General features: G+C 56.1%; 1 protein-coding gene across 1 annotated transcript in view; it reads left to right on the top strand.

Annotated features, from left to right (window-relative positions):
* Positions 1-16931, top strand: part of TACC1 (transforming, acidic coiled-coil containing protein 1) — a 28717-nt gene extending 11786 nt beyond the window's left edge. Inside the window, exons 4-14 of the mRNA XM_009318613.1 lie at positions 21-576; positions 5071-5131; positions 5703-5901; positions 7685-7740; positions 10117-10251; positions 10474-10550; positions 10997-11040; positions 11142-11302; positions 11891-11997; positions 12617-12737; positions 13334-16931. Of these exons, the coding sequence (XP_009316888.1) occupies positions 21-576; positions 5071-5131; positions 5703-5901; positions 7685-7740; positions 10117-10251; positions 10474-10550; positions 10997-11040; positions 11142-11302; positions 11891-11997; positions 12617-12737; positions 13334-13402 (1586 nt within the window). The 3' untranslated portion in view covers positions 13403-16931. The remainder of the gene's footprint in view (positions 1-20; positions 577-5070; positions 5132-5702; positions 5902-7684; positions 7741-10116; positions 10252-10473; positions 10551-10996; positions 11041-11141; positions 11303-11890; positions 11998-12616; positions 12738-13333) is intronic.
* The last annotated feature ends 46 nt before the right edge of the window (positions 16932-16977 follow it).

The following is a 16977-nucleotide window of genomic DNA, read 5'->3' as shown; positions in this document are numbered from 1 at the left end:
GCGCCCCCCCCCCCCGCCAGCCCCACGCCGCTTCCCCCATCCCAGCGGCAGCCCCGGTGAGCTGGGGGGGGACCCAGCCCTGGAGCCCAAAGAGCAGGTCCCGAAACCCGAGGTTGATTGTACAGAGGGAGGAGAGAGTGCGGAGGCCAGGAGAGCTGTGCCCAGGAAGGGCAGCAGGATCCCAGCCAGCAAGCTGACGCCGAAGAGACACCGAGAGCCCCCCAAGAAACCAGTCGAGGATGTGGAGAGGGGTCCCACGGAGCCGCTGCCTCCCCGGGGCTCCCCCCGGCTGGGTCCCGCGCTCTGGGACAGCCCAGGTCTCAACCCCTTTGGTGGCAGCTCAGCTCTGCAAAGCTCGCTGACTCTCCCCAAGGGCTCTTACCAGTTCGACGCCAATAACTTTGACTCTGTGGATCCCTTTAAGTCCACCAAGACCCTTGCCAGCACCGCCGCTGACTCCTGCCCTACTGCCGATAACAACCTCAACGAAATCCTCGAGTCTCAGACGCTGGAGGTGCAGGACGATCTCGTGAAAGGCAGAGACTCCCCAAAGAAGCCCAAGTCACGCCTGATAACGTGAGTGCCGGTGCGCGTGGAGCGGGCAGCCGGCTGGGGGCTGGCAGCCCCCTCTGTTCCCCCACGCGTGGGCAGAGCAGCGGTGGTGGTGATGGTGCTCCTGCCCCCAAGCCTTCTGAGCGAGCCCAAAATACCAACGGGCACCTTGGGTTCTGCTGCTGCCCCGGTTTTATCTGCCCCTTGTCCTGGTGGAGGGGCAGCTCCCCTCTGCCTGCCAGCACTCCGGTCACTCGGGAGTGGATGGGAGGAGAGGGACGGGTGTCCCGGAGCAGTGCTGGTGCCCCAGGTCCCAGACAGAGCGGGGAGGGCTGGATCGGGACCCGCTTTGCGGGATCACCTCTTTGGAAATCCCCTCGGGGCTCCAGCTCGTGGGGTCGAGGTGCAGGCGCTGTAGGGTTGTGGAGTCAGAGCAAACCTGTAACGGAGGCTGGAGCCGGCAGGGCTTGCCAAGCGCACAAGAGGGTTTGTAGGTTTTCTGGAGCTTGCGAATGCAGGTCTGGTTAATCAGATGCTGCTGGGACATTTTGTGAGCTGCCACTGAATTTCCTTTTTTGTAACAGGGGAAGAGAATAGAGGTTAAACAGGCAGATTGTTTGTTGCTTTTATGACATCTGCACAGGGGGTAGGGAGCTTGTTGTCCCTTGCTGAACTGTTTAAGTGCATATTTAGTTCCTGAACTGTGCTATTTAAAAACCCCATGTAAATGGTGACATTTCATAGTGCCTCCTGGGAATGCATTACCCTCCTCCTCTGGGAACACGTTTAATGGCTAAACCTTGCTATTTTCTTGGTATTTCACCTGTTGTATCAGAAATGTCCTCCAACCTGTGTCTGGGCAGTGCTGAAGTCTCAGCCTGACAGTTAAGATAGCCGCTGCTGAGCCAGGCTTGGCTCTACGTGCCCTCCTTCCGCAGGGTCTCTGAGCAGGCCAGGGAAGCAGAGGGGATATTGCATGAGGGAATAATTGCCCAGATAGTTTTGGGTCCTTCCACTATAATTTGTGATTGCACTTAACACGGGTAATTGGAACCCATTGCAGGGTTAAGCAGGAAATCAGCTTAAAAGGGGAAATTTTAGGAGCACGGAGTTTGTGGCTGGTTTGACAGTAAAACCAGAAGAAGCCGTCACTCTGCTAACGAATTCTCTGGTGAGAAAACTGGAGAGTGGGTTTTTACAGAGAGAGCAGATAAAACCTAGCAGGCAAAAATAAGGGTATGTTGGATGTTTTTCTCTTGGAAATACTTTGCAGAGTGTCGATACAGTTTTTTTAAGAGTCGGCGTTCCTGTGTGTGACCGCGGGCGAGCAGGAGCTGGCGGTGAGGGGAAGCAGCGGGGGATTTTCAGGCGCCCTCTCTGTCACCTCAGAGCAGCACGGGCTGCTCCGGGCACTCGCCTGCCCCGGCAGCGGGATTTGTGGTTGAATCTCATCCTGCTGCCGTGAATAGCAAATGCAGAATCAGAGCATCTTTTATCTGTGTGTTCCTTCCAAAAAGACAGAGCTGTGCAACTCACTGTGCTTCTCCAGATGAGAGTTAATATCCAGGTCTTTTCACACGCTCTTCTTCTCTCCATCTGTCTGTCTCTCTCCCTGTCCATGCTTTGGTGCATCAGGACTACTGAACAAGTGAAATTTCTCTGTTTTCTGTTGTAAGTACTCTCTTCTGTGTTTCTTTTTTCTTTTCCTTTGCTGGTTTTTGTCCTCTCTCTGGGTGTGTGCTGGCCCCACTTGTCTCCATGGCATGCAGGCTCCTTCTTGCCCTTTGACTCATGCTCTTTGCTGTCTGATTTGTGTCCCGCACCTCTCAGGCCGATCCCCGGGGCAGCTTAGCCTGGCGAGTGCCTGGGGGTGAGGGAAGAGAGCCGCACCGGAGGCGTGCGCCTGTGCTTGCTCTCGCAGCATGCCGACTCGCAACACCTTTTAATGATGTACAAGTCCTCGAAACCAATGCGTCGGCTAGTGGAGGGGGAGCAGGTTTCTGTGCAATCCAGGTCTCTGCAAAGATGGGTAGATTTTAGCCCTGAAGGTGAGGGTGTCTTTTACCCCCTCCCATGCAAAACCACCAGGGCAGCAGCTGCTGCAGAGGGGTAGGGTGGAAAGCATCAGCTGGGAGGCGAGGAAATTAGGGGTCTATCTCCTCTGGCTCCGGGATGTGTCAGTCGCAGAGAAGCTTTGCCATCACAGTCGGCTCCAAACAGGGCTCTCTTTAGAACTTTGGTGGCTGCCAGAGCTGATTTGCTCGTGGCTGTACCCTGAAGCATCCCTCCTGTGCCCAAAGCCGGGGTGGTGGAGCTGGTCTGCGAGATCCTGGACGGGTTAGAAAGCACGGCTCAAGTAAAGCAGCCTTCGTTCGCTGCCCTGCAACCTGTGCTGCTGCAGCGGGGCCGTGCTGTACCCCTGGCATGAACAGCCCCGCAGTGGGACACCAGTGAAATATCGAGTGCCCCATGCTGTGCCCCCCCAGGGCTTTCTGCTGCCCTGTGCTTCCATCCCATGGGCAGGGCACACAGGAGGGACCGGGGTTACCCCCATTTAGTGTCCCAGCGATGCTCGGTGTCTCTTGCAGCTTGTCAGCACCCCCAAACCCTCTGGGCTCATCTGGACTCTGCTCTCATGCAAGGGGAGTTGAAGGAAGGAGCATTGCTGGGCTTAGTTCCTGATCTTATGTCATCCGCCCCAATGCCCTTCTTGTCTGCTTAGTGCCGCCTGCCATATGCACGAACAGAATTGGAGCTGGGCTCAAGCACTGACATCTGTGTCTCAGCCAAGAACTGATCTGCCTTTTTATAGCACGATGTTGAACAGTGGATGTCTGTTTCTTAATGCGGGACCTGCAGCCCGGCGGGTCTGCCCATGCGTCAGGCAGGCACACAGGCAGTGCTGCCCACATTTGGGCTTATTCAGCTGCAAACACTGGTAACCTGTGCATGGGCGGCTGTGTGTGTCCCAGCTGTGGGGCAGAGCCGGGGCTGTCTGCCTTGGCTGTCTTCTCCCCATTTCCCCATCCCCTTGAGTTACAGAGCTGTTATGTTGCTGTTGGGGGACAGAGATCAAACCAGCTACCAGATGGTGTGCTAACACCGGCCCCAGGAGATGTTGCAGAGCAGAGGGGTGGATAAGGACACGGTGAGCTGCAGTTTAGCTGCTCACATTAGGGTGTGATGGAGAAAAACAGTCAAGAGCGATTTTTTCGGTCTGACCCAGGTGTGCATGTTAGCGTGCAAATAAAATTTCCATGTGTGTGCCACATTGCTCATTGTGTTCTGCTGGCACACGTGTGCGATGGGATGGGGAGGCTGGAGTGAAGTGGATGGGGGTGATTCTTTAGACCTTGGTACAGCTCACTGCAAACCTGCTCGAGCCCCTGCCTGTGTCCCCGCGGCGGGGAGCGCCGTGTCTGGAGGTGGAGATCCCTCCTCGCATATCCATAGTGGGCTGTCACACTCCAGCCTAGTGAATATCTGTCTTCTGGGGGGTTGGAGCATGGCAGCAAGCCGGGGGAGATTGCTAACGTGGAGTGAGAGGGTGGTGAGATGCAGGAGGAGAGCTCATGCTCTCCTTCACGTGCCAGGGGCAAGTGCTGCGATGCATGTCATCTCATCGCTGACTCCTCAGACCCCGCGGGCTTTGGTGACATGGACCCAGCGCTGCTGGGGCTGGTCCACAACTGTCTGTCTGCTGCCTCGAGCTGATTCAAGATGCTGATGCCTGGTGTGTCAGGATGCGGCTGTGCCTGCAGTCCTGTGCAGCCAAGCTGCAGGATGGTGCATTTCGAGGAACACAGGACAAAGTCCCAAGGGGAGCTGCCTCGCTGGAGGTCATCCAGCCACGGGACCACCTGCAAGAGCAACCTGAGCTAAACCTTCTCCCATCTGCAAGGCCCTTCTCCTTGGGACAGCATTTGCATCTGGCAGAGGGAGTGTTCAAGGCACAGCGGATTGCCCTGGTGCTCTCCTGCAAGCATAGCAGAGCTCTCTAACACGTCTGACTCACGTGGGAGATACATGGATGCTGTGGAGATGTCCCAGACAAACCTCCAGCTGCAGGGACAGGGCGTGAGGCGGCCTGGAAATGGTTCCTTCCTGCAGAAAGTCAATGGGCACTCAGACCTCAAGATGCCGTCATATTGGACGCACAGGGCGAGGGTGCAGCAAGGGAAATCTTTCTTTGCTGGCTCCTTGGCAATTGCCTCTCTCGCCGTCAGCACCTCGGGGTCCTATCTCCGATCCTTACCTTCAACAGGAATAAAGACCTCAAAGACAAACCCAATTGCTTTGTAGTTGTGTGTTTTGTTTGCTTGTTCTTACTGTTCATTCCAGAACTTGCTCTGCCTCGATATTTCACTGGTGAGTGGGGTTGCTGGCACGCGGCGGGGTGCAATGCTAGTGCTGGGGCTGCCTCCCCTTGCTTGGGCTGTCTCGCACGTGCCCCCACCTCCTCCCCACGCAGCCCACGCAAGCCCGTGCCTCAGCCGGCTGCTTCTCTCTCCCCTGCAGGAGCGGCTGCAAGGTGAAGCAATACGAGACGCAGCCCCTGGTCCTGGACGTTTGCTCTCAGGTACGTTCGATCCGACCCCAGGAGCTGCTGGCTGGGCGCAGGATGCTTGGATGGCGGCATGGGGAGAGCTGGGCTGGCTGAGCTTTGGGCTGGCGTGTGCCTGCAGCAACACCTGACCAAAGGGCTGGTTCCCTGAAAGCAGCAGCTCCCAGCCGCGGGGACATCATCTTCCCCGTGGGCAGTTCCTGGTGGGAAGGGAGGGAGGAGGTCTGTGCTTGGTGCCCACCCGCAGGGTGAGCCTGTCTCTGCGGGTTTCCTGGCCAGTAAACGCTCTCTCTTTTCCATGTGGTTCGTTAGGGACCATGTGCGTGCAATGTCTTAGCCCTGCCCCAGCGTGGACCAGAGCAAAGCACCGAGCTCTACGGTCGGGTTAATGGATTTTGCACGTTAATCGCTTCTGTCCCTGGCACCATGTGTTTCCTTCTGCCAAAACCTGCTGAGGAGCTGGTGGGGAGCAGCTTGTCGGTGGATGCTAAGCCTCCCGTGCTTTCCATGTGCTGTCCAGCAACCTGGCTGCCTGACCCCCACGGATTAGCTCAGCCCTCCTTAACCGCATGCCTTGATCCTGCAGGATGAAGGAGTGTTGATCTCAGAAATCCCAGATATTGCAAATCGGGATGGACATGCCACTGATGAGGAGAAACTGGCCTCCACCACCTCCGTGCAGAAACCAGCCGGGCTGGAGAAGAAGGGCGAACCAGAAGATGACCTCGAGTACTTTGAGTGCTCGAATGTTCCCGTGCCAGCAGCGAAGCATGGCACGGAGGCAGGTAAGGAGCGTCCCCGCTGCCTCTGGCTCTGGAGATGCACCGTGGGTGCACCCAGGCAATCTACAGCCTCTGGCAATGAATTGGTGCCGTTGAGGCAATGCAGTTTCATCACAGTTTATTTATTTACACTGACACAGGGCTAAAGGCTGCCACAAGTCATAATGAAACATCCAATTGCTTATCTGCACTACTTCCATTATGGAAAAATCGTGGTACAGGCTGTTTTAGGCTCTCTTGGTACAGAGCACTCTCCCCACGGCCCCCATGGCGCTGTGGTAGGATGTGGCTCATGCCGGCGAGGCTCCCTGCCCACGGCACACGCTGCCCTGCAGCCGTGCTGTGAGTGCCCTCCTGAACCCAGTGTTCACCAGCGAGCTGAGATGAGGGCTGAGCCGAGCAATCGCACGCCATTCAGCTGGGATGCTCCCGATTCGTGCCCTGCCTCCCAGGTTGCAGGGCCTCCTGCTCAAAGCCTGTGCCAGGAGCAGAGCTGCTGGGAATTGATGTCCCAGCGCAAGGGCTGTGGTTGATGGAGATCTCCATGTCACTACAGAAGACCTCTGCTAATGATCCTGGTGGCATTTTGCTGTCAGTCTCCTATGTAATTAGCCTCTCTGACCAATCCATTAAAAAATAATTAAAAGCCAGGCAACATGACATTTAATCAATAGCCAAGTTATAGGTGCAAGTAGGAGAAATCACTGCACAGAATGTTTGCAGCTCTCCCCTGTGCGGGTCCCCATTAATCATTTCTCCTGAATGCTGTGCAGAGCTGCAGGCTCTCGGGAGAGAAAAACAGTCCTTTGTCTCTAAAGGGAGGAAAAATTTGATAGTCAGTGGAGAGGCTGCAAGGTTTTGTTTATTGTTGCTCCTCTCAGGGGGCCAGGCAGGAGTGCACAGGCTCGGTGCTGGCGGCGGAGATGGTGCTGTGAGCTGTGGCAAGGAGCCGCTGGCCAGGGCGCAGGGATAAATGGGGGGAAACACTAGGAAATCCGCAGTCAAAAGTGTTAGGTTGCCTCCTTCCTTTCCTAGCTGGGTTCTAGCAGTACTTTTTTTTCCTCTGCCCAGTTAACACGTGAATAGCAGGTCATGTCTGCAGTTGTTTGAGTGGGGTTCATAAATTATCTCTCATGCTATGTGAGATGGCAGGGTGTCCTGCGTGCCGCAGACAGGAGGAGACGGCTTTTATCTTCTCTCCGCTGCTGTTAAGAATAGCAGGGGCCATGTGGCAGCTCCTTTGGAGGGCTTTGGGCCCAGTTGGCGTGGGCTGAGGCTTGTGCTATTTAGAATGGCCCGAGCAGCTGGGCTTCACCCCAGGGATGCATCCTGCCCGTGCCGGCCAGCAAAGTGCAAAATGACCCGTGCATCTTCATTCCTCTTCCTCGGCACCTCGCGGTCCCGGGGAATGGCTGGTGTGGGTGGCAGCTGTGGGGACACAGGCACGGGTCTGAACTGCCACCAGAGGGGAGTGTTGGTTTCCACTCCAGGGAATGCAGGAGGAGAGGCTGTCTGTCAGGGATGCAGGATGCGTCCTCCCTGCAAGGGCAGGAGCTGGGGGCTGGGATGCAGGATGCATCCTCCCTGCGAGGGTGGAAGCCAGGGGGCAGGGATACAGGATGCATCCTTCCTGCAATGGCAAGAGCTGGGGGTAAAGAAGCCTTTTGGGAGGGGAAGCTCAGGGGATGTAGAGACTTAGGGGACACCCCTCTGCATCCCAGCCAATCTGTATGTGCCACCAGGGTCTTGTTTCCAGGTAGCTAAAAGGTTGTTTCCTTGTCTTTAGGCTTTGAAAAGGAGATCTCCAAGCAGATGGAAAAGGATGGGCCTGGCATCTTCCCCGTGAGTGCCTCTTGCTTCCTCCTCCCTCACCCGCAGGGAGGCTCAGGGCGGCTGTGCCGGTGTGGCGCTGGAGCGGCTGTGCCGGCGCTGGCGTGCGGCTCGGCAGGGCGGTGGGGCTGCGGGGGGGCTGATCCTCCTGCACCACATCTGCTGCCTGCCCAGCTGTGCAGAGGGGTGGGGGGAAGCTGCAGCAAACGTTTCTGCTAATCCCAGCAGTGCTACCAAAGCCTCTCTGAAATGAGTTTCTTTGGGAGCTAAAATTCTTGAAAAGCCCACGCAGGGACTTGATAAAAATAGTGGTGATTTCCCAGCAGGCCAGGAGGAGCTTGGCAGAGGACGGGTCCCTCCCGGGTGGGTGCTGCTGCTCGTGGGTGGGAGGGAGAGATGCTGGGGATGGAGCAGGGCCGGGGCGGAGCCAGGTCTGTGGCCGTGGGAGGGCAACGAGAGCAAACACTGCATTTGGAACTGGCTGAATGACAGTGAAAGGGCAGAGAAGATCACGGGGAAGGGACGAGCCGCAGGACAGGGGCTGTGTTTCACGTGGAAGAGTCCAGGGCTGGCTCTGGCCGGTTGGTGCCTGTGCCTTCTACAAGGGATCCTCAGACGCTGCTTTCAGGAAGGCAGCTGACAGCAGAGACAGGGGGATTAATGAAAACAGCCCTGGCTCTGCAGCCCCCAGTGACCCTGGCACTCTGGCAGTGACACATCTGCACGGGGGCACCCCCAGCGTGCCTTGAGGAGCCATCTGAGTGGCCCTGAGACCCCTCCGCTGCAGGGGGGACCCTGTGCCAGCTTAGCCGCCCCTGGCCAAAGCTGCTCGACAATGAGATTAGCAACATCAGCAAAATTAGCTTCTCTGAGACAGATTTAACTATGCTAAGCCCCACAAGGACATTAGGCAAAGTGAACCTTTTGTTTGGTGCTGGGGAGAGCGTGGACAGGCTCTGCTCCTGCAGACGAGCTGGGGTCATCCCAAAACCACAGTGTGGGAAGATTTGCTGTGGGGCAGGCAGTGGGCAGAGGTACTTGCAGGTGCTCAGGTGCACGCCTGCTTTCGGGAGATGCTGTGGGAGGCTGCTGCCAAAACCACACGGGGCTGAACCTCCCCAGTGTTAGGCTGCCCGGACCCAAACCTGCACCTGGGGGTGGCTCCTGCCACTGGCCATCGCTTGCCCGCTGCTACAGGCAGCAAAGCTGTGAGGGGCCCAGTCATGCTTGAACCTGGGCAGCAGTCAAAGCGCAAGGGAAGAGGGCGGGAGAGAAGTGCTTTAGTTCTCTCGTTTCCAAAACACGGCAAAAGCAGACTGCCTCCTCCAAAGCACTTCTCTATTTATGGCCTGGCAGCTGGTTCCCAAGGAGATGGCTGCACAGGGCTGTCACATCAGCTGGGATGATAAAAGGAGGAACAGGCGGTGGTGTAAGCCTTGGTTTGAAGGAATGCTTTTCTGCAGGCTGCAGGACCCCCCAAGGGAAGGGATGGGGCCAGTATCCAGGCAGGACTCGGTGCCTGGGTCACGGGGCTGAGCTCTCCCCCCAGTTTGGTCCCTGCAGCTGCAGCACTGGTGGAAAGGAGCTGGGCTCTGGGGGGAGAAAGCAGTGAGCGATGAGGGTACCACCACCTCGTCCCTTGTAGGAGCACCCATAATGGAAACAGGAGTGTGCCAGGAGCCCTGCGCGAGCGTCTCAGATTTCGGAGCTCTCCCGGACAGCTGGGGCACTGTGGGATGAGTGGGGCTGTCCCTCGGGAAGGGGAGCAGGAGCAGCCTCAGAGTTGGGTCAGCCAGACCCTGCTCTGCAGGGAGGTGAAGCCTGCTTCCTCCACCAGCTCCCTTGTGCATTCGGGGCGATCAGCAAGGCCCAGCAAATGTCCCTGCAGCTGCTGGCAGCAATTTGAATGCATTGGCTGCAGTGACATCTCCACCTGACCAGGAGGTGATGGAGACAGGCGACCCGGACCCTTGCAGACCCCAGGCGTGTGGCTCACAGTCAGCAAAGATCCTCCAGGCTGGAGATAGTTTAAAACCAACCATGGGGAAAGTTATGGGATGTCAGATGTGAGCACATCTCTGCTCATAGCTAGGTCTCCTCCTTCTGAAATGAGCCCCTACTCTGTCTCTGCTTTGGGATGCCAAGCCCCAGGGTGTCCTACAGCGCAGCCCCAGCTCCCAGCAAGGGACTTGGCAGAAAGTGCACTAAAAACCCCATATGGGCTGTACTGGGTGTCTCAGATACCAGGCTCTGAGCTGTCAGTGTGTGCAGGCAGGGAGGCTCGGTGCCTGAACAGAGGCTGATAAAATGGGGGAGAACACCCCAAACAGGAGAAGCAGGGTGAAAAGAAGAACCCACGCAGCATCCCGGCTGGGTAATTCCCCCCAGGGCAATCCCGGGCTGTGCTCCATGGACAAGTCCCCTGCGGCCATCACCAGCATGAGCAGGAGTGAAAGTCCCCTGGACGGCATCTGCCTCAGTGAATCCGAGAAGACGGCTGTGCTCACACTCATCAGAGAGGAGGTAACGGCCAGGGACCCCATCCTTCCCGGGTGCACGCCAGCACGGCAACCACCCCGGGGGGCTGCCCCTCGCCGGCCCCCTGACGGCTGCTGCTGTGGGGAGGAGCAGGGGCAGCTCTGCTCTGCCCTGGGGGGGTCTGCTCCCCTGCACATCACAGGCATGGGGCAGCAAGGGAAACCACCCAGAGCACGTCCCAAGGGTCCTGTGTCTGCTGCAACCTAGATAATCACAAAGGAGATTGAAGCAAATGAGTGGAAGAAGAAATATGAAGAGAGCCGCCAGGAAGTCTTAGAGATGAGGTAAAAGCCTTCTCCTCACGTGTTTGCCTGCCCACTCCCCTGCACAGTGCGGCGCTGTGCTTTGTGTGTTCCCTGTTGGGAGGTGGGTTAGTGGGGCTGTAACGGGATGATACAGCTCAGCATCGCCAGGGTGGGACGTGTTAGGAGACGTGTACTCTTTGTGCTTGTGCTGTGTTGAGCCTGCCGGTTTCTTTGTTGCAGGAATAAAATCCCATTAGCTGCGCTGGCTCGAGCAGCAGCGGCTGGAGGGAGGTCTTAGCGTAGGGGAGCGATGGTGGGAGTTGCAGCATCAGCAGCTGGGGCTCTGCAGACAGGCTGCTGCTTGGGCTGCCTTTGTGGCATGGGGAAGGGGCGGCCCCGGGGCAGTTTGCTGGCAGCAGAGCTGTAGGTGCACGTCTACAAAAAACTGCTGCCTCTTACCTGCTTTTTTTCTCCTTTCCTTCTAGGAAAATCGTGGCTGAGTATGAGAAGACCATTGCCCAGATGATAGGTAAGGTGCCGTCACCTGGCCGGGCTTGTGGGGGAGGGAGCTGGCTGCCACAGCCATCCCCGCTCAGTCACTGTGTCCCCGCTGTTTATTCTCCATCGCAGAGGATGAGCAGAGGACAAACATGACATCTCAGAAGAACCTGCAGCAGCTCACGATGGAAAAGGACCAGGCTCTGGCAGACCTAAACTCGGTGGAGAGGTCCCTGTCGGATCTCTTCAGGAGATATGAAAACCTGAAGGGTGTCCTAGAAGGCTTTAAGAAGGTCCTTACCTTGGTTTCGTCTTTCTCCCTGCAGCCCTGGTCCCTGCAGAGTTCCCGTGCAGCATTGCCTCCGCCTTGTTTCATACAGCCTTGCCCCCGCTTTGTCCTGTGCTGCAGCACCATGGCTCTCCTGTCCCACGCAGTGCTGCTTCAAATGCCCCGGCCCTTGCTCGGAGGACTGCTCGCTCGCTTTCCTCTGCCTACTTTCTGATAAACGAGCAAAGAGTCTTTCAAATGCCAGGGGAAGCCAGTGCGGGGAGCTGGGGTCTCCAGGCAGCTGGCTCTTCTTCGCACTCCTCCCCAGCACTCTCCTGCTGAGCTGCTGGCAGCAGAGCATTGTGCCCTGGGCAGAGCTGCGGCCAAGGGAAGAGCAGGTGCCAGGGCAAAGCACCCCGAGAAACCCTGCCTCCATTTACACACCATTTTAAAATGCTGCCAAGCTGGATAAGGGGCTCCAGCATAAGGGAGAAGCTGATTCTATTTAAAGCCTTTTTCTTTTACACTCAGAACAGGGATATTCATCCCGTCAGAGCAACAGCTTTGTGCTCAGTCCCGATGCAGATGGATGTACTTTTTTTTTTTTTCCCAGAATGAAGAAGCTCTGAAGAAGTGTGCTCAAGATTATTTAACCCGGGTCAAGCAAGAAGAGCAGCGGTATCAGGCCCTGAAAGTCCATGCAGAAGAAAAATTAGACAAGTAAGATCATGCATGAAATTGCTGGGCGTGCTGAGGAGCTTTCTGGGTGCTTAAAGACCTTGTAGGGCAGTGTCTTCCTTTGGTTTTCCTGAGGTTGTAAGGCAGCAGCTTATTGATGTGAAAATCTGCCTTTTACAACCTCAGGCTCAAGTGACTTAAAATGGCTGTAAGTAAACCAGCACAAACCCTTGAATGGATTTTCTGATCTCTGCTTAGTTTTTTTCTAATGGAGAAACTGGGGTTCATGGTCTATTTACAGTCACTTAACAAGTTTCCACGTTTCAGAGGGCTCATGTTTGCGGTGTGTGAAGGGGTCGCGCAGCTACTGAGGCTCAGCTGATGAGCAGTAGCTCACCAACACACGGTAGCCCCGAGTGACGTGGGTGAGGAACTGGTTTAGCTTTGCTCTGAGAAAGGAGAGTTTCCATACAGGAGTTTGTAGGAGCTGAATTAATCACATTTCATGCAGGTTTTCCATATGGGAAAACCACCTCTGATGCATCCAGGCAAGCAGGAGCTAGGCTCTGCTGACGCCGCGTGGTCTAACGTTGTGTCGTGGTGCTCCTGGCTGCACCCAGAGACGTGACCACTGTCCCCTTCTCTCCAAACTCCACTGCAGAGCCAATGAGGAGATTGCCCAGGTGCGCATGAAGGCCAAAGCGGAGAGCGCGGCGCTGCACGCCGGACTGCGCAAGGAGCAGATGAAGGTGGAGTCCCTGGAGAGAGCCCTCCAGCAGAAGGTAACGCACCCACCCTGCCTCCTCTCTGCGAGCCGCGCTGGCTTTGCTCTGCATTTCCATTTTGCAGCCCTGAGCATCCTGTTGGTGCTGGAGGTGTTCTTCACATGTTTGGCCCAGAAAGTGTTTTGTGTTTTTGGGGTTTTTTTTGTTTGCTTTTTTGTTTCTGTTTTTTTTTGTTGTTTAAATGTACGACTGCATCCTCTCACAAGGAAGGAGATGCAAGCTCTGCCCAGGCATAGGCATGGCTGCGTGCGGTGACATGGCTGCCAGTTCGGGGCTGGCATGCGTTTGGCTGTCTTTGACCATGGGCAGAGCTTGCTCACCTGTGCCCGTTAGCCAACACGCGGGCTGAGCAGAGCCCGGTGGGCTGCAGCTGGGCAGCTGCGGGTCTCTGTGCAGCACCAGGATCTGTCAGGGATGAGGAGGGGTGAGCCCAGGGGTCCCCATGGCACCTGGGTGATGCACAGAGGAGCTTTTGCAGGGGCAAGTGTAGGAGCCAGCTGCCCCTTCCTGCACTGGCTTGGTGGCAGATGGGCCCGAGCATTATCCCCTATCTGTGCCGCCACAGGGGTCCTTAAGGTCTGCTTTTCTTCCAGAATCAGGAGATTGAGGAGCTGACCAAGATCTGCGACGAGCTGATAGCAAAGCTGGGAAAGACTGACTGAGTCTTACTGCCCCTCGTCCAGCACTCTGCACTTCTCCGCTTTTCTCGTAACGTCAAGCACCTTGCCTTATTACCCAGGAAAACCCCCCAGCAGAGAAGCACACATGTCCAGCTGCCTGCTCTGCTTGGCTGCCGGACCCCGTGGCCCCCTGTGCAGAGCCAGTCCCCACACTGTCCCTGTCTCTGTTTCCCAAGGGCTCTGGGGCTGGGCTCCCCACGGTCAGGCTGGGCGTGCGTGTCCCTCCTGGGGTCAGCAGCAAGCGGCCTCTGCGCTGTCTTGTCTGCACGGATGTGACCTCTCATCTGGGAGGTGACACCCCCGGCTCTGTCCCCCTTGGCCACGGTGGATCTAGTCGTGCCCCTACACGCTCTGTCACTTACTATCCTCACATGCTCAGTTGTACAGGTCCAACCGTGTGGCAGGTCCTGCCCCGGGACGTGGGTGATGCCAGGGTTGGACCCGCCGGCTCTTGCACTGGGGAAGGGGACCTGGTATGCGGGTGCACAGGTGGGGAGGCAGCGAAGGGGCTCGGGGACCCCAGGCACCCACCACAGGTGATTTGTGGCCACCAGTGTGGATCCCCTGGCTGAAGCAGCCTCCCAGTAGATCGATCAGTTTTGGGGGAGGCAGCGGTATTCAAGGGGCTGGTCCCGGTCTCTGGTACATGGGTGGTACACAGCACAGCGCATCCTCGTCCTTGGCTGTGCCAGCCTCGGAGGAAGGAAGCCGATGTCTCTGCATTCGTGCACTTTATTAGCATTTATGAGCACTCGGGCTCTCTGCTCACTTCTTCCTGTCGGGCACGGTCCTGCTACACGTCTCGTTCCCCCAGGAGCACCGATACGGCCACTTAACCAGTAGTAACTTAAGTCCTCTCAAAGGAGAGCCCGGCCAAGGGGAGTGCGGGAGGCTTCTGCACCAAGAGGTGTTTGAGGAAAGGGGGAGATGTTGGTTCTGGCAGGCTGGGACTTGTCCGTCTTTCCTCCCCATGGCCGCCCTGCCCGCAGCCCTGGCACCTTCTGAGGCTTGTTAATGTGGGGTTTCTAGTCTGCTTTAAAATACACAAAGCCAAGCCCCTTGCTGTTGACTCCCCGCGCCATAGTGAGGTTAGTTCCCCACTTTGGATGTTGCAGGAGGAAGGAAGCAAACCCTGAACTACTTCATGATTCTGCTGACTTAAGGCTCTTTTCCCCAGTCAGTACAGAAAGGCAAGGAGGAGTGCGGTACTGCCCTGGGTCTTGTGCTGCTGTCAAAAATACCCTTACAGCACTGAATATTAAGAGAACCAAACAAAAGCCAGCCTTTACAGGCAAAGGCAGATCCAGACAGCAGTAAAATACACTTTGAAATCTGTCTGGATGTAGCCCAAAGTCTGACTTTCCATGCAGGCAGGCTGCCTGCTCTATTTCAGAGGTGTTTACTTTTCTGGACATGCCAAGCTCCAGCAGAATTGCTGAGATTGCCTTTGCACTGTGCTGGGAACCGGGGGGGGCTCTGGGGTTATACGATGTGTTTAAATCTGTGTGTAGATCCTGTGCGTGCCCTCCTGGTAACGCCGTTGCACGAGCCAGCCTTGCCCAGTGAGTTTTGCCGCTGTGCATGCTGTGCAGCGCCGCGTTTTCCTGGCTGCACTGCCAGTGCAGTAACTGGCAGTGCCCGTGCCAGTGCCATGGGCTGGGGCGTGCCGTGGGCCGTGGGCGCTGCCCCTCAGGGTCAGTGCAGAACCGTCCCATCCTGCAGAAGGCAGATCGATGGGATCAGGCAGTAGCCGTAGTGATGGAGGATTCTTTACCATCACCTTGAACAGCTAATCGTAAAGCATCAAATAAGGGAAATATTTGCTGTTTGGACTGTTTCTGCCCAGCCTATCTAAGACTTTCGCAAACCTTTTTGCTGCTACCTTTTTGTAAAAAAAAAACAAACAAGCTGTTTTCCTTCTATTTTCTAATTCCCTGTGTTGAGCGTGCAGTGCAAACATCTGTTTAAATCAGAGCCATACACTTGATATATATTTTATTAGTTATTATGTATAGAGAGAATTTATTGTACACTTAAGAGACAAAGATGCCGGCAGCCTGCCCTAGCGTGCCGAGTTCACCGTGCTCCCGGTTAGACCAGTGAATGGGCTGGTAGCTGTGCGGTGGGGAAGCCGACGGCTGGTACTGATCAGAGCTGTGCACCTGTGTCTGTGTGCTGACTATTCACCCCCTTGCACAGCTGACAGAAAGGAAAAACCTTTTTTTCCTTTTTTTTTTCCCTTTTTTTCCTTTGTCCTCCCCACACATCCCTCTAATGGGCTGGTAGAAAAGCCTCTGTCAGATGATCTACAAAGACTATTTCTGCTGGGGGAGTCAATGCCAGCCCCAGCCCACTGGAGTGTGACTCCCTTCCCTCCATTTCATCAGCGTTTGGGGTTTGCAGACTATAGCACCGCTCTCCTCTTCTCACGTGTCCCGCTCCAAAACAGCTTTCCTGCCTCGATGTGAGTGGCCCTTTCCTGGCGGCAGTTAGCTGAGCTTTGGCAGGGTGGTGGTGACAGCGGGGAGTGACCCCCAGAAGGTGCTGCTCCTTTGGACCTTCTGAGGGTCTGTACAGGTAAATTAAAATCCTTGAGACCCAGGGATTTCTTAGGGAGTTGGGTTTTTCTCTTTGTTCAGAAATCGAAGGGAGCAGGTCACCAGAGAGCAGTGTTGCACAAGCTCTTGGAGCTCGTAAAAAGTCGATTCGGGTCTAGTTTCTGGTTTGGCACACAAGTTCACTGTCATGTTTGTAGCAGTGGTCGAGGTCCCAGCACGAGGCTGATGGAGCCAAAGCACAGGGGGCAGGTCCTGGGCAGGGACCGCAGGTCGTGGCAGCCCTCAGCCTTGTGCTCTGCACAGGGGCACGCTGCCCAGTGTGCTGGCTTTACAGAGTTATAAATGCCCCAGTCCATCTGTGTGAATGTTTATTTCCTGCTCTACCTGAAGGGATGAAATTCGGTTTCTGTGTTTGCTGCAGCCAGCCAGGGCCAGGTTTGCTCATCCGGAGGGTCAGCTCCGAGGAGCAGAGCACCAGGCTCGGGGCGTTGGGCTCACTGGGAGTCTGACCCGAGCGTGTTTGAGTCAGTCTCTTTTCAGGGGCATTGTTCTGGCCCCAGAGGTGGCAGATAATTGCAAAAGTTTTGATGTCACCACTCGGCACTTCCCCAGAACCCCAGCCTGCGTACAGCGCAGTAAATGCTGCAGTCTTCCCTCTCCAGCAAAGAGGAGCCGCCTGGAAGGCCGGGCTGTCTGTGGAGAGCAGCTCCCATGGCAATAATCCGCTCTGGCAGAACCCTCCCTGTCCCTGCTCCCTGGCATCTCCCAGTCCCACTTTTGCTGCCTCTCTCACCCCAGTGCTGTTGCGTTCCTGTGCCTGTCAGCATGCACTTCCAGTCTGGGCAAAGAAGATTCCTAAGGAATGATTTATTAACTATAATATGGTTATAGTTACATATATAAAAATATATATATAATGGTTATATATAATAGAAGGCATGTGTTTGTAACTAATCGGGCAGGACTGTTGCATCTCGTGTGCCGCGCTCCGGCGTGCGG

Source organism: Pygoscelis adeliae, unplaced genomic scaffold (assembly GCF_000699105.1).
Source record: "Pygoscelis adeliae isolate BGI_AS28 unplaced genomic scaffold, ASM69910v1 Scaffold52, whole genome shotgun sequence".
NCBI classification, from domain to species: Eukaryota; Metazoa; Chordata; class Aves; order Sphenisciformes; family Spheniscidae; genus Pygoscelis; species Pygoscelis adeliae.
The sequence above is the reverse complement of the archived record's forward strand: the minus strand, read 5'-3'. Positions and strand labels throughout refer to the sequence as shown.